This window comes from Mesocricetus auratus, unplaced genomic scaffold (assembly GCF_017639785.1).
Source record: "Mesocricetus auratus isolate SY011 unplaced genomic scaffold, BCM_Maur_2.0 Super-Scaffold_100676, whole genome shotgun sequence".
Lineage (NCBI taxonomy): Eukaryota > Metazoa > Chordata > Mammalia > Rodentia > Cricetidae > Mesocricetus > Mesocricetus auratus.
The window spans coordinates 58,189,070-58,207,433 of NW_024429266.1; the positions used below are offsets into that span (position 1 = coordinate 58,189,070).

The following is an 18,364-nucleotide window of genomic DNA, read 5'->3' on the forward strand; positions in this document are numbered from 1 at the left end:
GTTTTTCACTGGACTCATTTCACTGTAGCATTAATAATTAATAAATTCAAAGCTCAGAGTCTGACCTTGGTACAGATTATTTGGCTTAGCATATAGAGAGAGACTCCATTCCATGGTCTGACTCTGCTCCACCCTTTTCCACATCTCCATGCCATTCATAAGGGAGACAGGAAGATGATTCAGTGCAAAGGTATCACTATTCCTGGAAAACACACCCCAGCACAGGCCTGGACAGCAAGCACACCACCACAGCAGAGCGCAGGCTGAACCACAATGAAGTACAGATCCTTATAAGCTTTGTGCCTTTGGCAGGGAAGTCATCAATTTCTACGGCACTACCTTCCAAGAGCATGCCAAACAGATGAGCCTGTGAGAATGCAGGACAGTGCTGCATGTCATCTGTATGCATGCAAGGGACATTTGTCTGCTCTGCACATATTCCACGCTTCGTCGTAATAGGATCCTGCTCGAGTTGGCTTCTAGAAGGCACATCCATGTTCAGTACATGTATGCTGACAGAGAGAGGATTAGTGAGATTAAGTAGTTTACTGCCCAGGGAAAAGGCCTGTTCTTGGTTTCACAGCAAGAAGTGGGAGTTGTCACATACATTTTTACACCCACCCCTTTCTTTCCAGGTCTAAAACAGGTGATTTGGTGGACAACAGATGAACAAGTCTCTTTCATCTCAGTTTTTAAAAGGATGAGAAAGGGGAAAAAAGGCAATTCTTTAATGGTAAAAATCCAAGAACTCGCCAGGCGGTGGTGGCGCACGCCTTTAATCCCAGCACTCGGGAGGCAGAGGCAGGCGGATCTCTGTGAGTTCGAGGCCAGCCTGGTCTACAGAGTGAGTTCCAGGACAGCCTCCAAAACAATACAGAGAAACCCTGTCTCAAAAAAAAAAAAAAATCCAAGAACTCTTAAGGAGTTTATAATTGCACAGCTCTTATTCCTACTTACACAGCGAGCCGTAGATACAGACAGGACCTGCACAAACCAAGGTGGAACCATTCCTGGCATCCAGTGACTCCTGTGTAATCAGACGAACACAGATCCTCTTCCTGAGATCTCGGAAGACTGACTGAAGAGCCCTTCCGACAACCCAAGCTTCCAACAAGCAGCTGGGGCCAAAGAAGGCCCTTGTTGTCCTAGGCATCACTATATCACAGCTATCAAACTCAGCCATTAGTGGTAGCATGCTGCTCCAGCTGGGGAAGAAACATGGTCACATAGGAACCCACCATCTGTTCTCATTGTTCTTATCTCTACTGGCCTAAATGCTGCTGCTGCTGCTGCTCTGCTTAGAGTTCATTCCTCTTGTTGCTGTGACTGAGGGCACAGGAGAACCAGGCTGTTTGTATGGAACATGAAGGGGCTGGCAGGCCTAGGAGGTTAACTGGGTCACAGGAGCACTAAGTGGGAAGCTGGGGTCTGTCTACCTGGTAGACGGGCTTTAGAAGCAGGAAGGCCCTGCCTGCTGCGCTTCGGATGGGCTGCCCTGCTCTTACACAGGGCATGAACGGAATCACAGAAACCATGTGGACATTCTCACTAAGTGAAGGACACGGGCATTCAGATTTAGATTAGAATAAAAGCTTTCAGTAAAGAATCACAGTTTTTATTTGTAAAAGTTGAAAATACTCGTATCAATTACCAGCTTAGAACCTGGGTTCCCAGGGGATCCACTGCATAAAATGAGTCTGTCACTTCTTGCCAGGTTTGGGGGCCTTTTCTAGGCCTTGGATGTATTTTCCAGGGAGCCGATACTCTTCTACAATCCAAAAAGAAAATCTTCAGCCAAGCCTGGTCTCAAGTCTCTACTGCCCCTCCCTGTATTCCACGTCCCTTAGGCCCTGTAACCTCCAGCCCCTCCCTATCCACTAAGCTTCCAGTGTGCTCATCCCTGCTGTCAAGGATCTGTTTCAATAATTTCCAACGCATGACCCACCTTCTACATCCTACTCAAGCTCACCGGCGTCTGGTGACACCTAGGATGCACCATTTGCCGCACACAGTAGTTGAATGGTGTGTTCTGGTCATTTATACCCTGCTAGCTACCATCTAGATCAGTGGTTCTCAAACTTCCTAAAGCTGTGACCCTTTAATACAATTCCTCAGCCAGGCAGTGGTGGTGCACACCTTTAATCCTGGCACATGGGAGGCAGAGGCAGGCAGATATAAGTTTGAGGTTAGCCTGGTCTACAGAGCAAGTTCCGGGACAGCTTAGGCTACACAGAGAAACCTTGTCTTGAAAAACCAAAATAAAAACAAAAGAATAAAGTTCCTCATGTTGTGGTGATTCCTAACCATAAAATTATTTCCATTGCTATTTCATAACTGTAATTTTGCTAGCTATAAATTGTAATGTAAATCTGTGTTTTCCGATAGTCTTAGGCAACCCCTGTGAAAGGGTCGTTCTCCCCCACGTGGCCGCAGTTTTGGAAGTTAATTGCTGTGAATTGTCACAGACCATGAGTTAACTCTACTTACTGAGCACGTGCAATGTGCCAGTCTTTTGAGTGTGACACAGGCATGGGAAAAGCAAGATCTACTTCAAGTTCTAGTTTGCAGAGGGTTCAGCAGACATTAGAGAAAAAAATTAGCCAAGCTCCAGACACTAACCAGACACATCGACACAGTTGAGAAGCACTAATGCTAGTAGTTTTTACCATGGTCAAAGGGAAATGGGCATTCCCCCCGAGCTGTACCAGTGAACCGGTACAGACCAGGGATACAGGAAGGCACACAAGACAAGGGACAGCCAGGTAAAGCAGGCAGATGTCAAGTTCCCAGTGTGTGGGGGAACAGGAGGAAACCGGCGGGGGTGGTGGAATCAGTATGGCAGGGAGCGAGGGAGAGGCTGCAGGACAAACGGGCAGGCTAGGAAGGGCTTATTCCTGAAGGCATGGATGAGACAAAAGACCTTCTAGGGGAATGATGGGATTGTTTAGAAAGGTAAGCCAGGCAGAATGTGCGGGAGGGCTTAAGTGAAGGACAAAGAGAGGCTAGAGACCCAGAGAGAATCAAAGCAACTTGGCTCTAAAGAATTAAAGATTCAGAGCCCAGCTACAGTACTCAGAGTCAGGTGAACTCCCGGCAAAGTACTGAGTCTCTCTGTTCCCCATCTGCAAAACAGGCGGCAACAGTCCTGCGGCAGTTATAGCCAAGGAGACACCCTCCCACAGCCCAGCTGCACGCCAGGCACAGCTGGGCACTCACAAAAGGATTTCTAGAAAGGGTACTCAAGAGGAAAAGCTAGCAGTATGTACGATGGAGAGAGCAGTGAGCCTGGAAAGGGCCTAAGGTCAGGTTCAAACTCTGGCTCCATCTCCTGCTTACTGCTATAGACTGAAGCATGTGTACATGAGAACACACAGACTTGCTCCTTGACGGGGTTATGTCCCCTTATATTAGGAGTCGAAAATGTGCTAAACTGAGGGGCTGGAGAGATAGCTTGGCAGTTAGAATGTTTGCCAGAGGATCCAGTTTTCAATTCCCAGAATCCACATGGCAGCTCACAACCACAGCTCACACCTACAACTCTAGTTTCAGAGGATCTGATGCCCTCTTCTGAGGGCACCAGAACACACATAGTGCACAGACATACATGCAGGCAGAAACACCCATATCCATATAATTCTTTTAATTATTAAAAGAGAGAGAAAATATGGGAAGTTGAAAAGGCTAACATGGAGAACACCTTGGCTATGTCCTTCTGGTTGTGCCCCACCTTGGTTCACGTGACTGACGGGGAGGAGCTCTTGCTACTACTTAGCATCTCAACAGACTGTCTAGCCAACGCTAGTTCTGGAAGAGTTCATACTTCAAAATGTGCAGTACATTTTCTCTGGGATGTACCATCTCTGCACCACTGTAGACAGTGTAGACACAGGTATGATAACTAGACTCCAGTGAGTCAGCGGCAAGACCTTCGCCAAGTCAGCCCAAAGGGTTTTCTCAGAAGGGATACTCACCAAGCAATAGCTGGCCAAGGTGGTGGATCTGGTTTCCCTGGATCTGCACCTGTAGACTGTCTTTGGCCCCAGGGGCAGGAAAGACGATGGTGCTGGCCTGGCATCGCAGCTGGAGAGTAGCAGCCACTGAGCATGGGTCGAGACCATAGGTCTCCAAGTTCCGGACCAAAGTCACCTGCAGACGGGAGTGATGGTGGGTGTTCATTCACGGCGTGCTCTCTCCTCTGAAGGGCCTTTCGGCAGACACCTCACCCATGTTCCCTGACAGTTCTCTATCGCTATAACCCTGACGTCTCTCTGCCCATTCCATCCATGTTCATAGATACTCCATCCTCTATAACATTTAACTTAAGGGTTTTTAGCCATGGAGAATTTAAAACATAAATAAAAGTGCAATAACATGGTGCCAAACATGGTGATATACACCTTTAATCCTAGCACTCAGGAGGTAGAGGCAGATGAATCTCTGTGAGCTAGAGTTGAGGTCAACCTGGTCTACATATAGCAAACTCTTGGTCAGCCACGGCTACATAATGAGACCCAGTCTCAAAACAAAACACCAAAAAAGCACAAGAGTGTAATGGACTCCTACATATCCAATTTCAATAGCTGTCAATTTACAGGCCATCTGGGTTTATGGCTCCTAGATTACTTTTCAGCAAATCCTTGTACTTCAGATCATTTCATATATAAATATTACAGTATTTGTCTCCAAAGATTAAGGACTCTGTTTTCTTTTCTTTAAGACAGGGTCTCAACTATGTCTCTCTGGTTGGCTTCAAACTCTCTAGGTAGACCAAGCTGGCCTCTAACTCACAGAGATCCGCCTGCCTCTGTTTCCTGAATGCTGGGATTAGAGGCGTGCGCCACCAGGCCCTGCCAGATAAGGACTGTCTTAAACCTAACAGCAGAAGCAGCAGGGGGCATGGCTCAGTGGGCAAAGGGGCTTGCTGCTCAACCCTGCCAGCTGGAGTTCAGTGCCTGCGACCACAAAAGGCAGATGGAGAACCAACGCCACAAGGTTGACCCCTGAGCTCCATACATGCACTGTAGCATGCATGCCCCCCAACCCCAATGATGACGAAGGTAATGATAATAAAATACTTTGTACCTGACAACAGTTCTTTAAATCACACAGCTAGTCAAAAGCATGGCACTTTTCCATTATTAGCAACAAAAATGAAAAGAATGTGACTTCAGGACAAAAAGGAAAGCGTTAAAGCTTTGTTTTTTTTTTTAAATCACAATCAGGGCTGGAGATGGCTCAATGGTTAACAGCACTTGCTGCTCTTTCAAAGAAGCTTAAGTTTAATTTCCTGTACCTACAGGACAGCTCAAAACCCTCTAGCTCCAATTCCCTGGGAAATCTAACGCCCTCTTCTAGACTCTATGGGAACTGCATAATGTGATATCCAGTCATACATGCAGATGAAAACCTAATACACACGAAACAGAAATAAATAAATCCCTTTTTAAAGTTATAGAAATCACAATCCAGGGCTGGAGAGATGGCTCAGTGGTTAAGAATATTGACTGTTCCTCCAGAGGACTCAGGTTCAGCTCCTAACACCTATATGGCAGCTCCCAACTGTCTTGTAACTCCACTCTTAGGGGATCTGACGCCCTCTTCTGGCATCCACAAGCACCATACATGACACACAGATGTGCATGAGGCAAAACACCCACAACACACAAAATTAGAAATAAGCATGTAAGCCGGGCGTTGGTGGCGCACGCCTTTAATCCCAGCACTCGGGAGGCAGAGGCAGGCGGATCTCTGTGAGTTCGAGACCAGCCTGGACTACCAAGCGAGTTCCAGGACAGCCTCCAAAGCCACAGAGAAACCCTGTCTCGAAAAACCAAAAAAAAAAAAAAAAAAAAAAGAAATAAACATGTAAAATTACAGTCCTCCTCTTGTTGCTCTTCAACAACTACTCTAGTTCACAACTACAGATGATGAAGGACCACTGTCATGTGGCCTGGAGGGACTGCTCTCCACAGTGCCTTTAAAAAACCTCTATGCTCACAAGGACTGCAGACACAGTCTCATACTCAGTGAGGCTCTAGAGGTCACATTACGAAGTCAGTTTCCTCCCTGAGACCCTGGTTGTATCTCCCCACAAGAGGTCACAAAAATCTTTGCTTGCACACCTCCAGGAAATAACTCATTTCAGGCAACACCTACTTCACCTTTGGATGGTCTATTACTAATAACAGATTTGTGCTTAATATACACAAAAGGGTTTGGTATACTATCTGGCATGGAACTGTTGCTGAGTAAGGTTACCGTGACTGGTTCTCATTTAGGCACTGCTAGTCCCATTTGGTCACTGAGGTTCAGGGCAGGTATTACCTCCATTCCTCACAGAAGGAAACTGAGGCACTAGGAAGTTCAGTAGGTGCGCAAGGTCATGAGATGAGAAAGGGCCGCACCAAACCCTGGGCCCAGAACCACACACTCTGCACAGCTCTGCCTTGAGCCCATGCCTGTGTGTTCTCATGGCTTCTCCCAGTCTTTCTCCTCACACATGCAGAACAAGGCCACTCCTTTCCCAGAGAACAGTGTTCTATAAATTTGAAGGCAGTTATAATTTGTTCCCTACGACTTTGTGTTGCCAAGCTAAATAGCTCCTTCAGCAAATTTTTACAAGTTATTTTTCATTGACCAAGGCCCAAGAGGTAGATTGTGTAAGCGATGAAGGTCTTTAAAGTAGTACCAAGGAAAAAGTCAAACTAAAATATTCTTCACTTCTGAAACAAGTTCTAGCAAGTTTCTTAGTACAAAATGCCAGAGGGCAGGCGGGAGGGAGTGCTTAATGATACCCCACACCCAGGGCCAGTGCAGGCACACAGCATGGGCCATCCAATCCAAAAGCTTCCCATCACAGCAGGAAACTAGAACTTAGCAGGGAAACTAAGAGACCATCCCCAAACACTGGGTCTTTTTTGGGTGGTGGAAGGGATGGAGCCCAGGGCCTTAGCACAGGCAAAGCAAATGCTCTGCCCTGAGTCACAGTCAATGCTCCTGTATTTTTAAGTTACCTTTTTATTATGAGCCTTCTTTGCAAGGGTGATGTCAATTGGACAGAGTTTCCCTTTCTTCAGAATGGGTTCCTGTCCAGGAAACGTCACTTGGTAGGCAGGCTGCATATTTTGCAAACACCTAAAATGAGAGTTCCAGTTATAAGCAGATCTCTCTGCACCCTGCTACCATGAGCAATGAGTGAGAGTTTTTTGAGGCCCTTATTTGTAATCGGGCTGCAGTTAGAAGAACTGAGATCACCTGGGGAGCTGAACCACACGCAATGAACTCAGTGCCTCAAAGATCCCCAAAGTATAGCCAAGGTTGACACCCACTGATTCAGAGAAGGGAACAGTGATTGAGTGCCTGGAAATTCTCCACTTGCTAGGCTTCCTGGGAGTCTGCTGCCTGCCTTGTGGAGGTTACTGCCTGACTTAAAATACCCCTTACCAGTTTCCTGCCTCCAAGAGCTGTGTCACGTGGCTCACATGTTCCAGTAATGCACTTTTTACTTGGTCTTTTTTGTGCATGAAGTGACTGCATGCATGTTTGTGTGTGCTCGTGTGGATGGGTGCAGGCACCTGCAGGGCGTGTGAGGTGTGGCGAAGTCGAAGAACAGCCTCGGGAGGCTCTTCAGCCCCCGCCCTCTCTGAACACGACCCCTTTGTTGTTAACCGCCGCACACAAGCTTATCTGACCCACGAGCTTCCAGGGATTCTTGTGTCGTCTCCATCCCCTCAGAGGATGACTGCAGGTGTGCCTGGGTCACCTGGCTTCCGAGGACTCAGACTCAGGCACTCAGGCTTGTAAGATAAAGGCGGCAGTGCAGGAAAGCTGGAAGTGATCGTCAGTCCCTATTACCTGGTCAGGAGACAGTCCCATGGCAGCTTCATGACCACGTGCTGTTCGTTTTTCTCTAAGATGCAGTCACATAAGATAGGATCCAGTTTCACCACACTAAAGGGAAAAAAGAAGCATTAAGGCAACGTAAGACTCAACCTTTCCAAAGTGACAGCGTCCATCACCTGTGCACTCTATGACACCCAGGATTGTTGGGCAGTAAAGTCCACTGATAGGAGGGCACAGAGGAGACGCAAATGGTGGGAGAAGTGCGGGAAGGAGCAACCAGGATTCTTGGCTCAGTTCCGCTATGTGACCATATCTTTCAAGGCTTAATTTCAGTCGGAAGGCCAGCAAGGAAGGAAGGATATAAACACTAAACGATACAGTCATTATAACGTGTACTCGGACTAAGCTGTTACATATAATTAAAGTGGAACTCAGGGCTGGAGGTGGGGTGGTAGAGTGTACACCCAGCTTTCTAGAAGCCACAATAAATAATAATTAAAATAAATAAACAAAACCTTTTTAAAAAGTGGAGCACTATATTCGTGTGTAGGTCACTGATCATGAGGATGTCTAGGAAAGGAAAACATTAGTGCAACTCTTATCTGTTAGCATGCCACCTGTGCCCATTTATAAGAAAAATCATACCAAAAAACCACAATAACTGTGATTAAGTATTTTCTCAAGGTTGCATTTTTCCTGACAATAGCATATGCACTTGAACATCAGTGCTGGAAATGTGGGAGATGTGTGCATTCAGCTCATGGTCCATGCGGACAGCATGTAATCAACCTGAGGTTTGTCAATGCTGGGCTGGCCTATTTCTAAGCTGCTGCAATCCTTATTCTCCATTCCAGAATCCTTCCCATCCTCTGTTTTTAAAGTTACTACATTCATCTATCTCTGTGTCTCTCTGTGTGTGTCTGTAAGTGTGCAATGCTAAGTGTGCATGTGAACGGATTGCAGCAGTCCGTTCTCTCTATACCATGTGGATCCTGAGGGTTGAACTCAACAGTCAGGCTTTTCCTTTATTTACTGAACTATCCTGCCAGTCCGTTTCCTGCATCCTTTAATGTCTGTCTGCTAGAAATGAAGACCTGACAAGACGGACTCCATTCTTGGTGCCCACTTACTTTCTGTTGTCTGCATCCACCAGGTTGTTCTTCTTGGCATAGTCAATGATGATCCTGCGGACCTCACTGCCCTCAAGCGTGCTCCCCCTCCTAGGAGAAGAGAGAAGTAACCAGAGGTCGGGTCAAGCTGTACCTGGGGTCCAACTGTAAACATTCACTTCCTGCTGGCAGGGCTCTTTCCCTGGCTCTCGCCTTTCTCCTCTTCCTGAGGGAGGCAATCAGGGCTACATGATGTGCAGCTGCAGACGGAGAGGCCTACTCTCTCATTTACCTAAAACAAAGGCTAGCCCCAGGGAGGGAGGTGTGACACTGAATTTAGAAGAAGGAAGACGGGCAGAGCAGATTTGCCAGTCACAGGAAAACACTACTCAGGATGACGGGGAAAGTACAGGTAGACACCATGTAGGCAGGAAAGGGCTGCTCTCCAAAACTCACTTGTGGCCAGACTCCTGGAAGAGCTGGGTCATGCTGGCTGGGATACAGTAGAGGGATTTTATATCTGGAGGGTGATAGGGCTGTTCCCTGCTACCCTCCTGGACATTCTGGGAGGTCAGGGAAGGCTCGGGGATGACAAAAGATGTGATCCTAAAATCCAGCAGAAGAGAAAAAGCACATGTTACACCAGTGCCTTGGTGGTCCCCAATCTGTGGCCCAGGTCCCAAGACCAACTGAGCTGCAGTGACAGGTCCCACACTTACCTCGGATGCCTCCAGTCCACAGCCACAATGCTCTCCACTCCTTTGCTCAGTTCCCTGACCTGGACAATCTGCTCCTGCTGCATCTGCTGCAGGAACTTTGAGAGCTGGGGAGAGAAGTCAGTACAGATGTATGAGGTTTCTAGCCTGGCAGATCCCGCAGCCCTTCTAAAGAAACACACAGACGCTATATTAGTATAAAGCTGTTGGCTGGTGACTCGGCCTTCTTATTCTTAACCCATAACTACTAATCAATGTATTTCCACATGCAACTCGTTTGCTTGCTACATCACAACTGCTCAACGTCTCTGCAATGAAAAGAGTAATTTCCTGTTTGTCCCTGCTTAGTCTCTTTTTGCCCAGCTAGTTCATACAGGGACTTCACTGACTCCACACATGGGATTCCTAGGCCTGGTGAGGTGGGGACTGAAGCACTATGATTTGGTTTTTGCTGCCAATCGACTAAGAACCAAAAGACCACACACATTTCTGTAAGTTAGAGAGCAAGAAGCGACTAGAGGGCCAGAGAGACGGCTCCATGGTCAAGAGTGCACCCTGGGGCTGAAGAGACAGCTGAGAGCCTGAGAGCTCACACTGTTCTTGCGGAGGACCCGAGTTTGATTCACAACTGCAATGTAACTCCAGCTCCAGGGGCATCAGGCCTCTTCTGGCACCAGCACTCATGCATATACACATAATTAAAACTAGAGTTAATTTTAAAAAAGAAGTTGCTAAACTGATAAAGTCTGTTAATTCTAATCAGATAGAAAGGGACCAAACAGGAAAGAGAAGTGGGTGCCTTGACCCAAGGAGAGTTTCATTACTTCCAATTATACCTAGAATCAAAAGGCTTATTAGTTCTAGCTTGAGTCCTGTCTCCCATGTATCCCTACATGACTCTGTATAGACATGCAAAGAAGGGGCAGGCTCTTACCTTCTTATAGCTTGACTTCTTTATGTCCAGTTGCTGTCCTTCAGGGCTAGCACAGAAAAAAAGGCACGTTAAACTAAAGTGAGTTTTGGTGTCCACCTGACATGAGTGACCTTTTCCTCAGCTGTCTTTCCTACTCCACAGTCAAAGAGTAGCCACCACTCTGAAGTTCTCTGCCCAGCTGTGGTATCAGAGACAGACACGGAGTATGGCCTACTCTGAGCCAGGACATTCCAATAGCACTTTTGTGGCACTGGGGGTCTATCTGTGGTGTCTAATATAGCAACCACTAGTCACCCATGCGGCTAGGAAAGACCTGAAATGTACCAGCTGAGACTGTGAGACTGGGGACTGAATTTTAACTTTAATTTAAATTGGCCACATGTGATTAGTGACTACTGTAACAGGACATAGCTTTATTCGAGTTCTCTCAAACCAGAGTCTCCTGTGGCCTTAGAAGCTCCATTTCCAAGTGAACCTTACCAACAGCAGCTCACACTGAGGGAGCCAGGTCTATACCAGAGTTCAGCAAACTGCACTCTGGAGCCTAACTCACCCAGCCACACCCATCACACCAGTGCACAATGGCCCAGAACCTAAAACAGAGGCCACATGGCCTGGAAATACTAAATGATTTACTATCTGGCTCTTTGAAGTCTACTGATGCATGCCCTAAAGCAGTTTTAGGGTAGTTAGGGACAGAGGTTCCTAATCAAAATTATGACTCCTCCCTCTCCTCAGGAACTTAATATCATCTCTCAAAACCTGGCATTCAATAGCAGTGTGGCTATCAGGGGGACTGTCCTAGAACCCACTCCAATCTAATGCCTGCCCCCTAAAAAAGTTCCAGAACCCTGTTTCCCAGCCACTTGCAACTCGGTAGGAGCAAGACAAATTACCAAGGACCCCAATGCCACAGTTGCCTTGGGTGCCTTAAGGCCATGTGTAGACAGGAAGAAATTGGATTAATTACCACTTTTAAAACACAGCAAGTCTCAGGAACAGCACACTGCCCTCTTGAGGCAGAGCAGGCTGTGTGTATATATGCATATAGGGGTAGTCCTGTTCTCTCTTTTTTTAGGACAGATTCTCACTGCAACCCAGGCTGATCTGGAACTCACTCAACAACCTATACTAGCCTTGGATTCACTGCTATTCTCTTACCTCAGCCTCTTAAGTGTTGGGATTACAGGCATGAGCCACAGTACCAGGCTATGAGGTATGCAGGAAAGACCCTGCTCTTTCAGTATTAACAAGTGGCTGGTATACTCCAGGCTGTGCAACTTTACAGTCATCCTAGAGGTAATAGAAATCTGGGCTCAACTACTTGCAATTGGCTTTGGTTAACTATGCTAAGGAGGTAGCAGCTGAACCTTGATGGTTCCGCCTTCAAAGTCAACACTCCCTTTTCTAGTGGCTGCATTCTCAATGGGGTGGGCTTTCACCCTATTCTCCTCCAGGCACAACTCTTCCTAAGTGCAAGGGTGAAACAGTACAGGAAACTTCTTGACAAAGGCTGTTCAGGGACTCTTGCAGCGTATGCCATGTACTTGACTCATGAGCGACACCTTGGCAGAAACAGGAGTCAGAAAATCTTGGGACTTTTAACCTTAGAATCCTTTCCCTGGATAAAACTGAAGGTTTTAAAGCCAAGAATCTAACCTACATGCCAGATCAACTTTCTGTTCTGCCCTTCCCACAGCGTATCACTCAACCAGCCCCCCCCACCCAAGCAGTGCCTTCCGTACCAGCAGGAGAACATGTGACTGCCAAGGAGAGTGCTGGTGAGCAGAGGGAGGTCAGCTCTTTTGACTCGACTCTTCAAGGCATGCAGGAAGCACTGGTGTAGCAGCTCATCCATTTGCTCTGCAAGGAAAAGAAAACCACACCCTCCCTGAGGCCCCCACTTTGCCTAAGCACTGCAAACTTGCCACCCCTCCCTCATCACCTTAGCTCAAATGGAGCCCATTTGAGGCACCAACACTCCCAGGCTACACTTTTTAAAAAGTGTGTGTGTGTGTGTGTGTGTGCGTGCTCACATACGATAGCATGTGTGGAAGTCTGAGAACAGGTTTCAGGAGTCAGTTCTCTCCTTTCACCATGGCTTGTTCCCGGGATTGAACTCAGGTGGTCAGGTTGCACAACAAGCGCTTTCACCTGGTGCCCCGTCTCACCGGCCCTGATGCCTGGTGCCCCGTCTCACGGGCTCCTGTTGTCTGTCCAGCCACCTCACTGACCCCCAATTGCCTGTTGCTCCATCTCATTGACCCCTTCCAGACTCTTGAACACTAACCCTGTAAGGGTTAGCCCCACAGGAAGGACCAAATCCACAGTGCCGCCAAGCCAAGAACATTCATTCAGCGAAGTAAGAACCAGAAACCCTAGAGACTCACACCTGGAAACTATGTGACACACAGACAGGCACCCAGGGACATGACTTATATAAGAAGGCATACCGAACTATGACTCCAAATATAGGTTCTGGGTTTCTCTCCCAGAGCACCAATGCAGTCTAATCTGAAGGACAGGTGTGGGCTTTCCGTTCCCAAAACCACACCTTGAAGCAGCTTGCCGTCCAAGGAGTCCTGGCTCTGGGCTCCGGAGCTGGTGTCTTCAGAGGCTTCTGGGTGATGAACCTTCCTATTCTCCTCCTCTCCCTCCAGGGTCAGGCAGCTCAGGTTTCCTTGCAGACCAAGGTCCACCTTCTCTTCATTGCTATCTGTGGGATTCACTGCCAAGGGTGCAATGGCAGGTGGAGAAGACTTGTCTCCAGATTTCCTGGAAAAATCTGATGTCAGAAACACCAAGGAGTAGCCAGGATACTCACCCACCCTGGTAAGGGGAGAGTATGTCAGGTGTTTAAAGACAGTAGAGCCAGCAGGCAGGGGTATTCAGGACATCCAAGTTATGTACACTCAACTCTATTCAATTATTCTGGGCCCAGAAGAGTTGCATCAGCTTTGTCATCTATAAAATGAACTGTTGTTCATTTCATCCCTATCTCAAGGAAATGATTGCTTATATTATTATTAATAGACAGCCTGAGACTGAGACTAAAGGAAAAGCATAAAAGATAAAAGAAAATACAAAGAATGAATACACACAGTAGGCTATAACACCTGGCTACAGAACTAGGCTTGGGGGCATATGCCTACAACCCTAGCCCTTAGGAAGCTCAGACCCGGGGATTTCAAGTTCTAGGTCAGCCTGAACTACATAATGGGACCCCCATCTCAACTTTCCCCTATCCCTAACTCATCCCCCACAGAAAACCTAGTTCCACTGCTTTTAAGAAAAACACTGTTTACCATCTGGGGAAAGCAACATTAGCCAGACAAAGAGCAGGTATGTGGATCTGAAGTGGCTTGTTATAGCCAGAGTGTGTGTTCCAGACACGATACTGGAATAACAAAGCCAGCTATCCTGCTGTCTGACAACTGATCTGGAGTCAGAAACACTTGTCCCAGAACCAAATGGTGTCTAAAATTGACAAAGTCATACTAACTAGTACTATATATACATCACCACAGTGAAGGGCAGGGCAAACAGTTCCTAAGTCTAGAGCAACTGTTTGGGACAACTCCAGGCCTAGAAAATAACCAAAGCTGCCTATAATTTCTTGCCTGGACAAGAAAAATGAATTCTCGCACAGCTGGCAAGCGGGTGGAAGCCCGGGGCCCACAAGTCGCACGAGAGTGTGCCTAGACCAATACTTGCACCTCTGAATCTCAGGCTCAGGTTCTTTCCGTCCACCCACCAACCCCACCCCCATTCCCTGTAAACGGAAGAAACAATGCACCTACCACAAGTGGTCCTGATAAGTGTGGAGCACAGAGAAGCCCTTCCCCTTCAGGCCTGACGACAGCATCTGAGCTGTGGACATGGCAGCCACTCCGATTGCTACAGGAGCTCTGGGGAGGAAGCCAGAGATGAAGTCAGGCAGTCTCCTTGCTGAACTGTTCACACAATGACTCCTGGTTCCTTATTAGAAGCAGCAGTAAGAGCTTGGGAAACTCTTCAACAGTAAAGTACTTGCCTAGCATGCATGAGGCCCTGAAATCAAAAAAAGCAGCAGCATTGATGGCTCAACAGCTGTAAACACACTAACAGTCATCTGACTGTGGGTTTGAGATAGGCAGACTCTGTATGAAACTATGTTTCCATAAAGTTGCTAAAATATAGATAACACGCAGTTGATGGGACTGTGAAGACGACGAGACAAAGGCAAGAGAACATCACATACAGAAGAGGCCAGAAGAAGGGACAGCTAAGTGCAATGTGGTTTCCTAGACTGGATCCTTGAATGGAAAAAGGCACTCAAAACAAAAAAGTCCTGCAGAGATACAAATAAAGCTTGAGTGTGCTCACAGCATTGCCCAGTGTGGGACAACAGTCCTTAGCTGTGAGAACTAGAATGTTTACAGATGTGGCCACTGAGAATGCTGGGAATCATGGTGTGTGTCAGGACTCTACACCACCTCTTACATTCTTCTATAAAATCTAAAGTTATCTATAAAGTGATTTTCAAAAATTAAGCATAGCAAACATCTTATGCCCAGATTCACAGGCTCCCCACAGGCTCAGGGACAACATACACCAAAGGGCCCACTATCTGCTTCTTTCAGAGGAACCTATTTTTTTCTTTTCAGACCTTGGTCCATGAGTTTTGGAGGCTGCCATTTTCCTCCATCTCCCTTGTGCCTCTGTTCCTCTGAGCCACACCCCCACACCCCCCCCACACACAGTCAAAAGACACAGCTGACGTAGTACCTGTTCCCCACCAACGTAATGGCACAGAGGTCACCTTGCTGTACCTGAGGCAGACCAGTAGGGGGCACTACTACCCCTGGCAGCATCAAATCTGTAGCAAATAAAAACATAACAGCTTACTCAATGGTTCCACTTTATTTCCATGCTATATTTTATCATATACCCATCCACCTGACAAAGGACTCACAAACAGAAGCACTAGGTTCTAGTCGCTAAAGTTCCCTATTGATTTAAAGTACAGCATGGGGCAACTCACAAACTTGCTTTCATTTTACTTATAAAAGGCTTAAAACAGAATCAGATGTCCAGGGAACTCAGGGATCAGCTAAGTGGAAGAAATAACTAACACACACACACACACACACACAAAAGAGTAGCCTTATTAACGTGGCTGATTTCAAGCCATAGCCACAACATAGAAAAATTCTCTTACCTGCTCCCCTGACCAGTTTATCGAGAACCAGAGGCCATGTTGTAAAGGCTGGCAGTAGATCAGGATGTGACCACAGTGTGTACACTGTATCAAAAGAGACCCAGGAAACACTTAGCAAACACTGCCCACCACAGATCCAGAAAAGCCTGACACCATGCTCACTTTAATCAGAATTCCGAAAGGGAATCAAAAACATCCCAGCTCAAGGTTACAGAGGTTAAAGAGGTTTGCCAGGGAGACTTCCTTCAGGATGAAAGCTGAGACCTGCTGACGCCTGGTTACAATAGAGACTTGGAGGCACCTACTGCTGCTTCCGGATTGCCAGTAGAAAATGGCCACAGTGAATGAAAATTCGGGGCAGAAACCAAAGAGGCTTTGAAGCATGACTTCAGAAGCAACTGAGACCCCAAAACCGAGCCAGTCTGTAAGACATTTTGAAACTTTCTCATATTTATATTTTGAGTTCCTATTTCCATAATGATTAGCATAAAACTCCTAGAGGAAAAAAAGTCTCTGTTTGTCTTCAGGTACAGCAGCAAACTGGAGAAAGAGGTAGGAGCGGCCTAAGGAGACTGCGTTGCTCTGCTGCAGCCAAACAACCTTGGAGGAAAAGCCCCAAGTGACAAAGTGTCAGGTGCTATGGAAAAGAGGAGATCTGTGACAAAGGAGAGAGAGAGAGAGAGAGAGACAGAGACAGAGAAGAGACAGAGACACAGAGAGAGACAGAAACAGAGGAAACAGAGACACAGAGAGAGACAGAGAGAGTGAGAGAGACAGAGAAGAGAGAGAGACAGAAACAGAGGAAACAGAGACACACACAGAGAGAGAGAGAGAGAGAGAGAGAGAGAGAGAGAGAGAGAGAGAGAGAGAGAGAGAGAGAGAGAGAGACTGAGACTTAGACCACCAACCAGAACCCAGGAAAACCCACAGTGAAGCAGCCCATGTGAGGTATGTAACTAACACAGCTGGGGTAGCTTCCTTAATCCATCTTACTCCCCAACCTAGGTTTTCACTATTGTGTTAAGAAAAGCCGTTTACAAGTAATTTACAGGATATTTTCTTCACATGCCTTGAAATGTCATCTTTTTCGACACCTCAGCTCTCTCCTAATATTCACGCTCCTTTATTACAGAACTTTGCCATTGTCATTCTTTCTAAGGTTTTGTTTGTTTGCTTTTTATTCCTTTTATGGCAATTTCTGAAAGTAGCGTTGGGAAATTCCGTGCTTATCTTATCTGAAAAGGCAGGTTAACGGTGGAAAACAAAAACAAGTATCAAAACCAAATCAACGAAGTGTAGCAAATATTACTCAAGGTCTGTATTCTAGGCATCTCTATCTTGTTGCCATACCTGTTGGATACAAGTTTTTCTCCAGTTCAAACAGGATGGGGTTACCTCCACTCATGTACACAGTCACTGTGTCCCCTTTGTGAGCATACAGCTTCATCACGTTTAGCTCCTCCTTCCCAGGTATCAACTCAGAGGTCTGATCTGTTCCAAGTGTGGGAAATGCAGCGGTCACATCGGCCCGAAGTTTTCTCCTGCACAAAGCACACTGGCACCGTGAACTCTAGCTTCCTGATGGGCATTAACAAATACTGAAATTCAGAACGACTATAAAAAGTGCTGAAGAAAGGCTGCCTGGTTTAAGGTGCCCTGTGCTCAGCCTTCCAAAATCCCCATTGTCTTTCTTATTCATTATCTCGTCTATTTTCACAACTCCGATGCTCAGTGAATAAAGTTAGCCTCACATAGGAGACCCGGCCGTTCTGCCCCACATGCCTTCTCCACCCCTTTCTCAGACTAGCTGACAAATCTGTCAATTTAGGATTGAGAGGCCACGCTGGCACCAAGAAAGCTAGTTCCAAAATTCCCGAGGACGAATCTGTGTCCGTGACACAGACTGGAAAGATAACACCTCTCCCTATCCGCTTTCTTAATGCTTAGCCACCTCACTCCAGCGCCAGGAGGAAGCAGTAAGAACCCCCCCCCCACCCCCGCTTCCCGCGATACTTTCAGTTTTCGTTACCCCATCTGCGTTTTCCCGTGGGCTCAAACTCCGTGGAGCGGAGGGCGCCTGTATCCCCTCATTTTACATCTTCCACAACATCTAGTCTGAGCCCAGAACACACCGACTAAACTTTATTTCTTGTCCAAAAACACCATCTGGGAGATAAAAGATAACCCCACACCTCATGCCTAAAATGTTTCTGCCGTCCCCGCTTGGCTCCCTGGGGTCTCCTCTCCACGTGCACCCCTAGATGTGTAGGGGCCTCTCTAAGTGAAGCAAAAGTATTTTCTCCCTCACCTGTCCGACCCCTTGATGGCCGTGTTGGACTTGACCCGAAAGGCCTTAGCGAACATGTCTACTAGGGTAGCCCAGGAAAGACAAGAAGAACACAGACTCCAGGAACGGTCAGCAAAACGAGGGTGTGGCAGCTCCCCAGCCCTCAACCCTGGAGGCAGCCATGCTGAGGACCCGGCGCCAAAACGCAGCCGACTAGGAACCTGAGCGCATAGCTTTGCAGCCCTAGCAGTGGGGGCCCTAGTTCCGGAACTGACG

At 47.1% G+C, this 18,364-nt stretch overlaps 1 protein-coding gene across 4 annotated transcripts; it reads right to left on the minus strand.

Moving 5' to 3' along the window:
- Window positions 1-1,593: 1,593 nt before the first annotated feature.
- Window positions 1,594-18,364, minus strand: Eif2d (eukaryotic translation initiation factor 2D). Of its 4 annotated transcripts, none has more exons than XM_040738150.1 (15): window positions 18,110-18,364; window positions 17,197-17,342; window positions 15,802-15,885; window positions 15,369-15,459; window positions 14,402-14,509; window positions 13,156-13,376; window positions 12,347-12,464; window positions 10,602-10,647; window positions 9,671-9,774; window positions 9,408-9,557; window positions 8,973-9,062; window positions 7,855-7,950; window positions 7,014-7,134; window positions 3,972-4,146; window positions 1,594-1,768 (listed from the first exon to the last, which is right to left on the minus strand). In XM_040738150.1, the coding sequence occupies exons 1-15, from the start codon at window positions 18,163-18,165 to the stop codon at window positions 1,701-1,703; spliced, it is 1,674 nt and encodes a 557-aa protein (XP_040594084.1). In that variant the 5' UTR covers window positions 18,166-18,364; the 3' UTR covers window positions 1,594-1,700. The 4 variants fall into 4 exon arrangements, with proteins under 4 accessions (XP_040594084.1, XP_005079912.1, XP_021088535.1 ...); XM_005079855.4 differs by having other exon boundaries at window positions 17,152-17,342; XM_021232876.2 differs by lacking the exon at window positions 18,110-18,364 and adding an exon at window positions 16,871-17,036 and having other exon boundaries at window positions 17,152-17,291.

What these genes read in the sequence shown, in the direction of transcription:
- Eif2d (XM_005079855.4), bottom strand. Translation starts at nt 18,165, where the DNA reads ATGTTCGCTAAGGCCTTTCGGGTCAAGTCCAACACGGCCATCAAGGGG. An exon ending in TAAACTGGTCAGGGGAGCAG is followed by an intron (nt 15,460 to 15,801) that starts GTAAGAGAATTT and finishes TATTTGCTACAG; the next exon opens with ATTTGATGCTGCCAGGGGTA. An exon ending in GTGGATGCAGACAACAGAAA is followed by an intron (nt 7,951 to 8,972) that starts GTAAGTGGGCAC and finishes TTTTCCCTTTAG; the next exon opens with TGTGGTGAAACTGGATCCTA.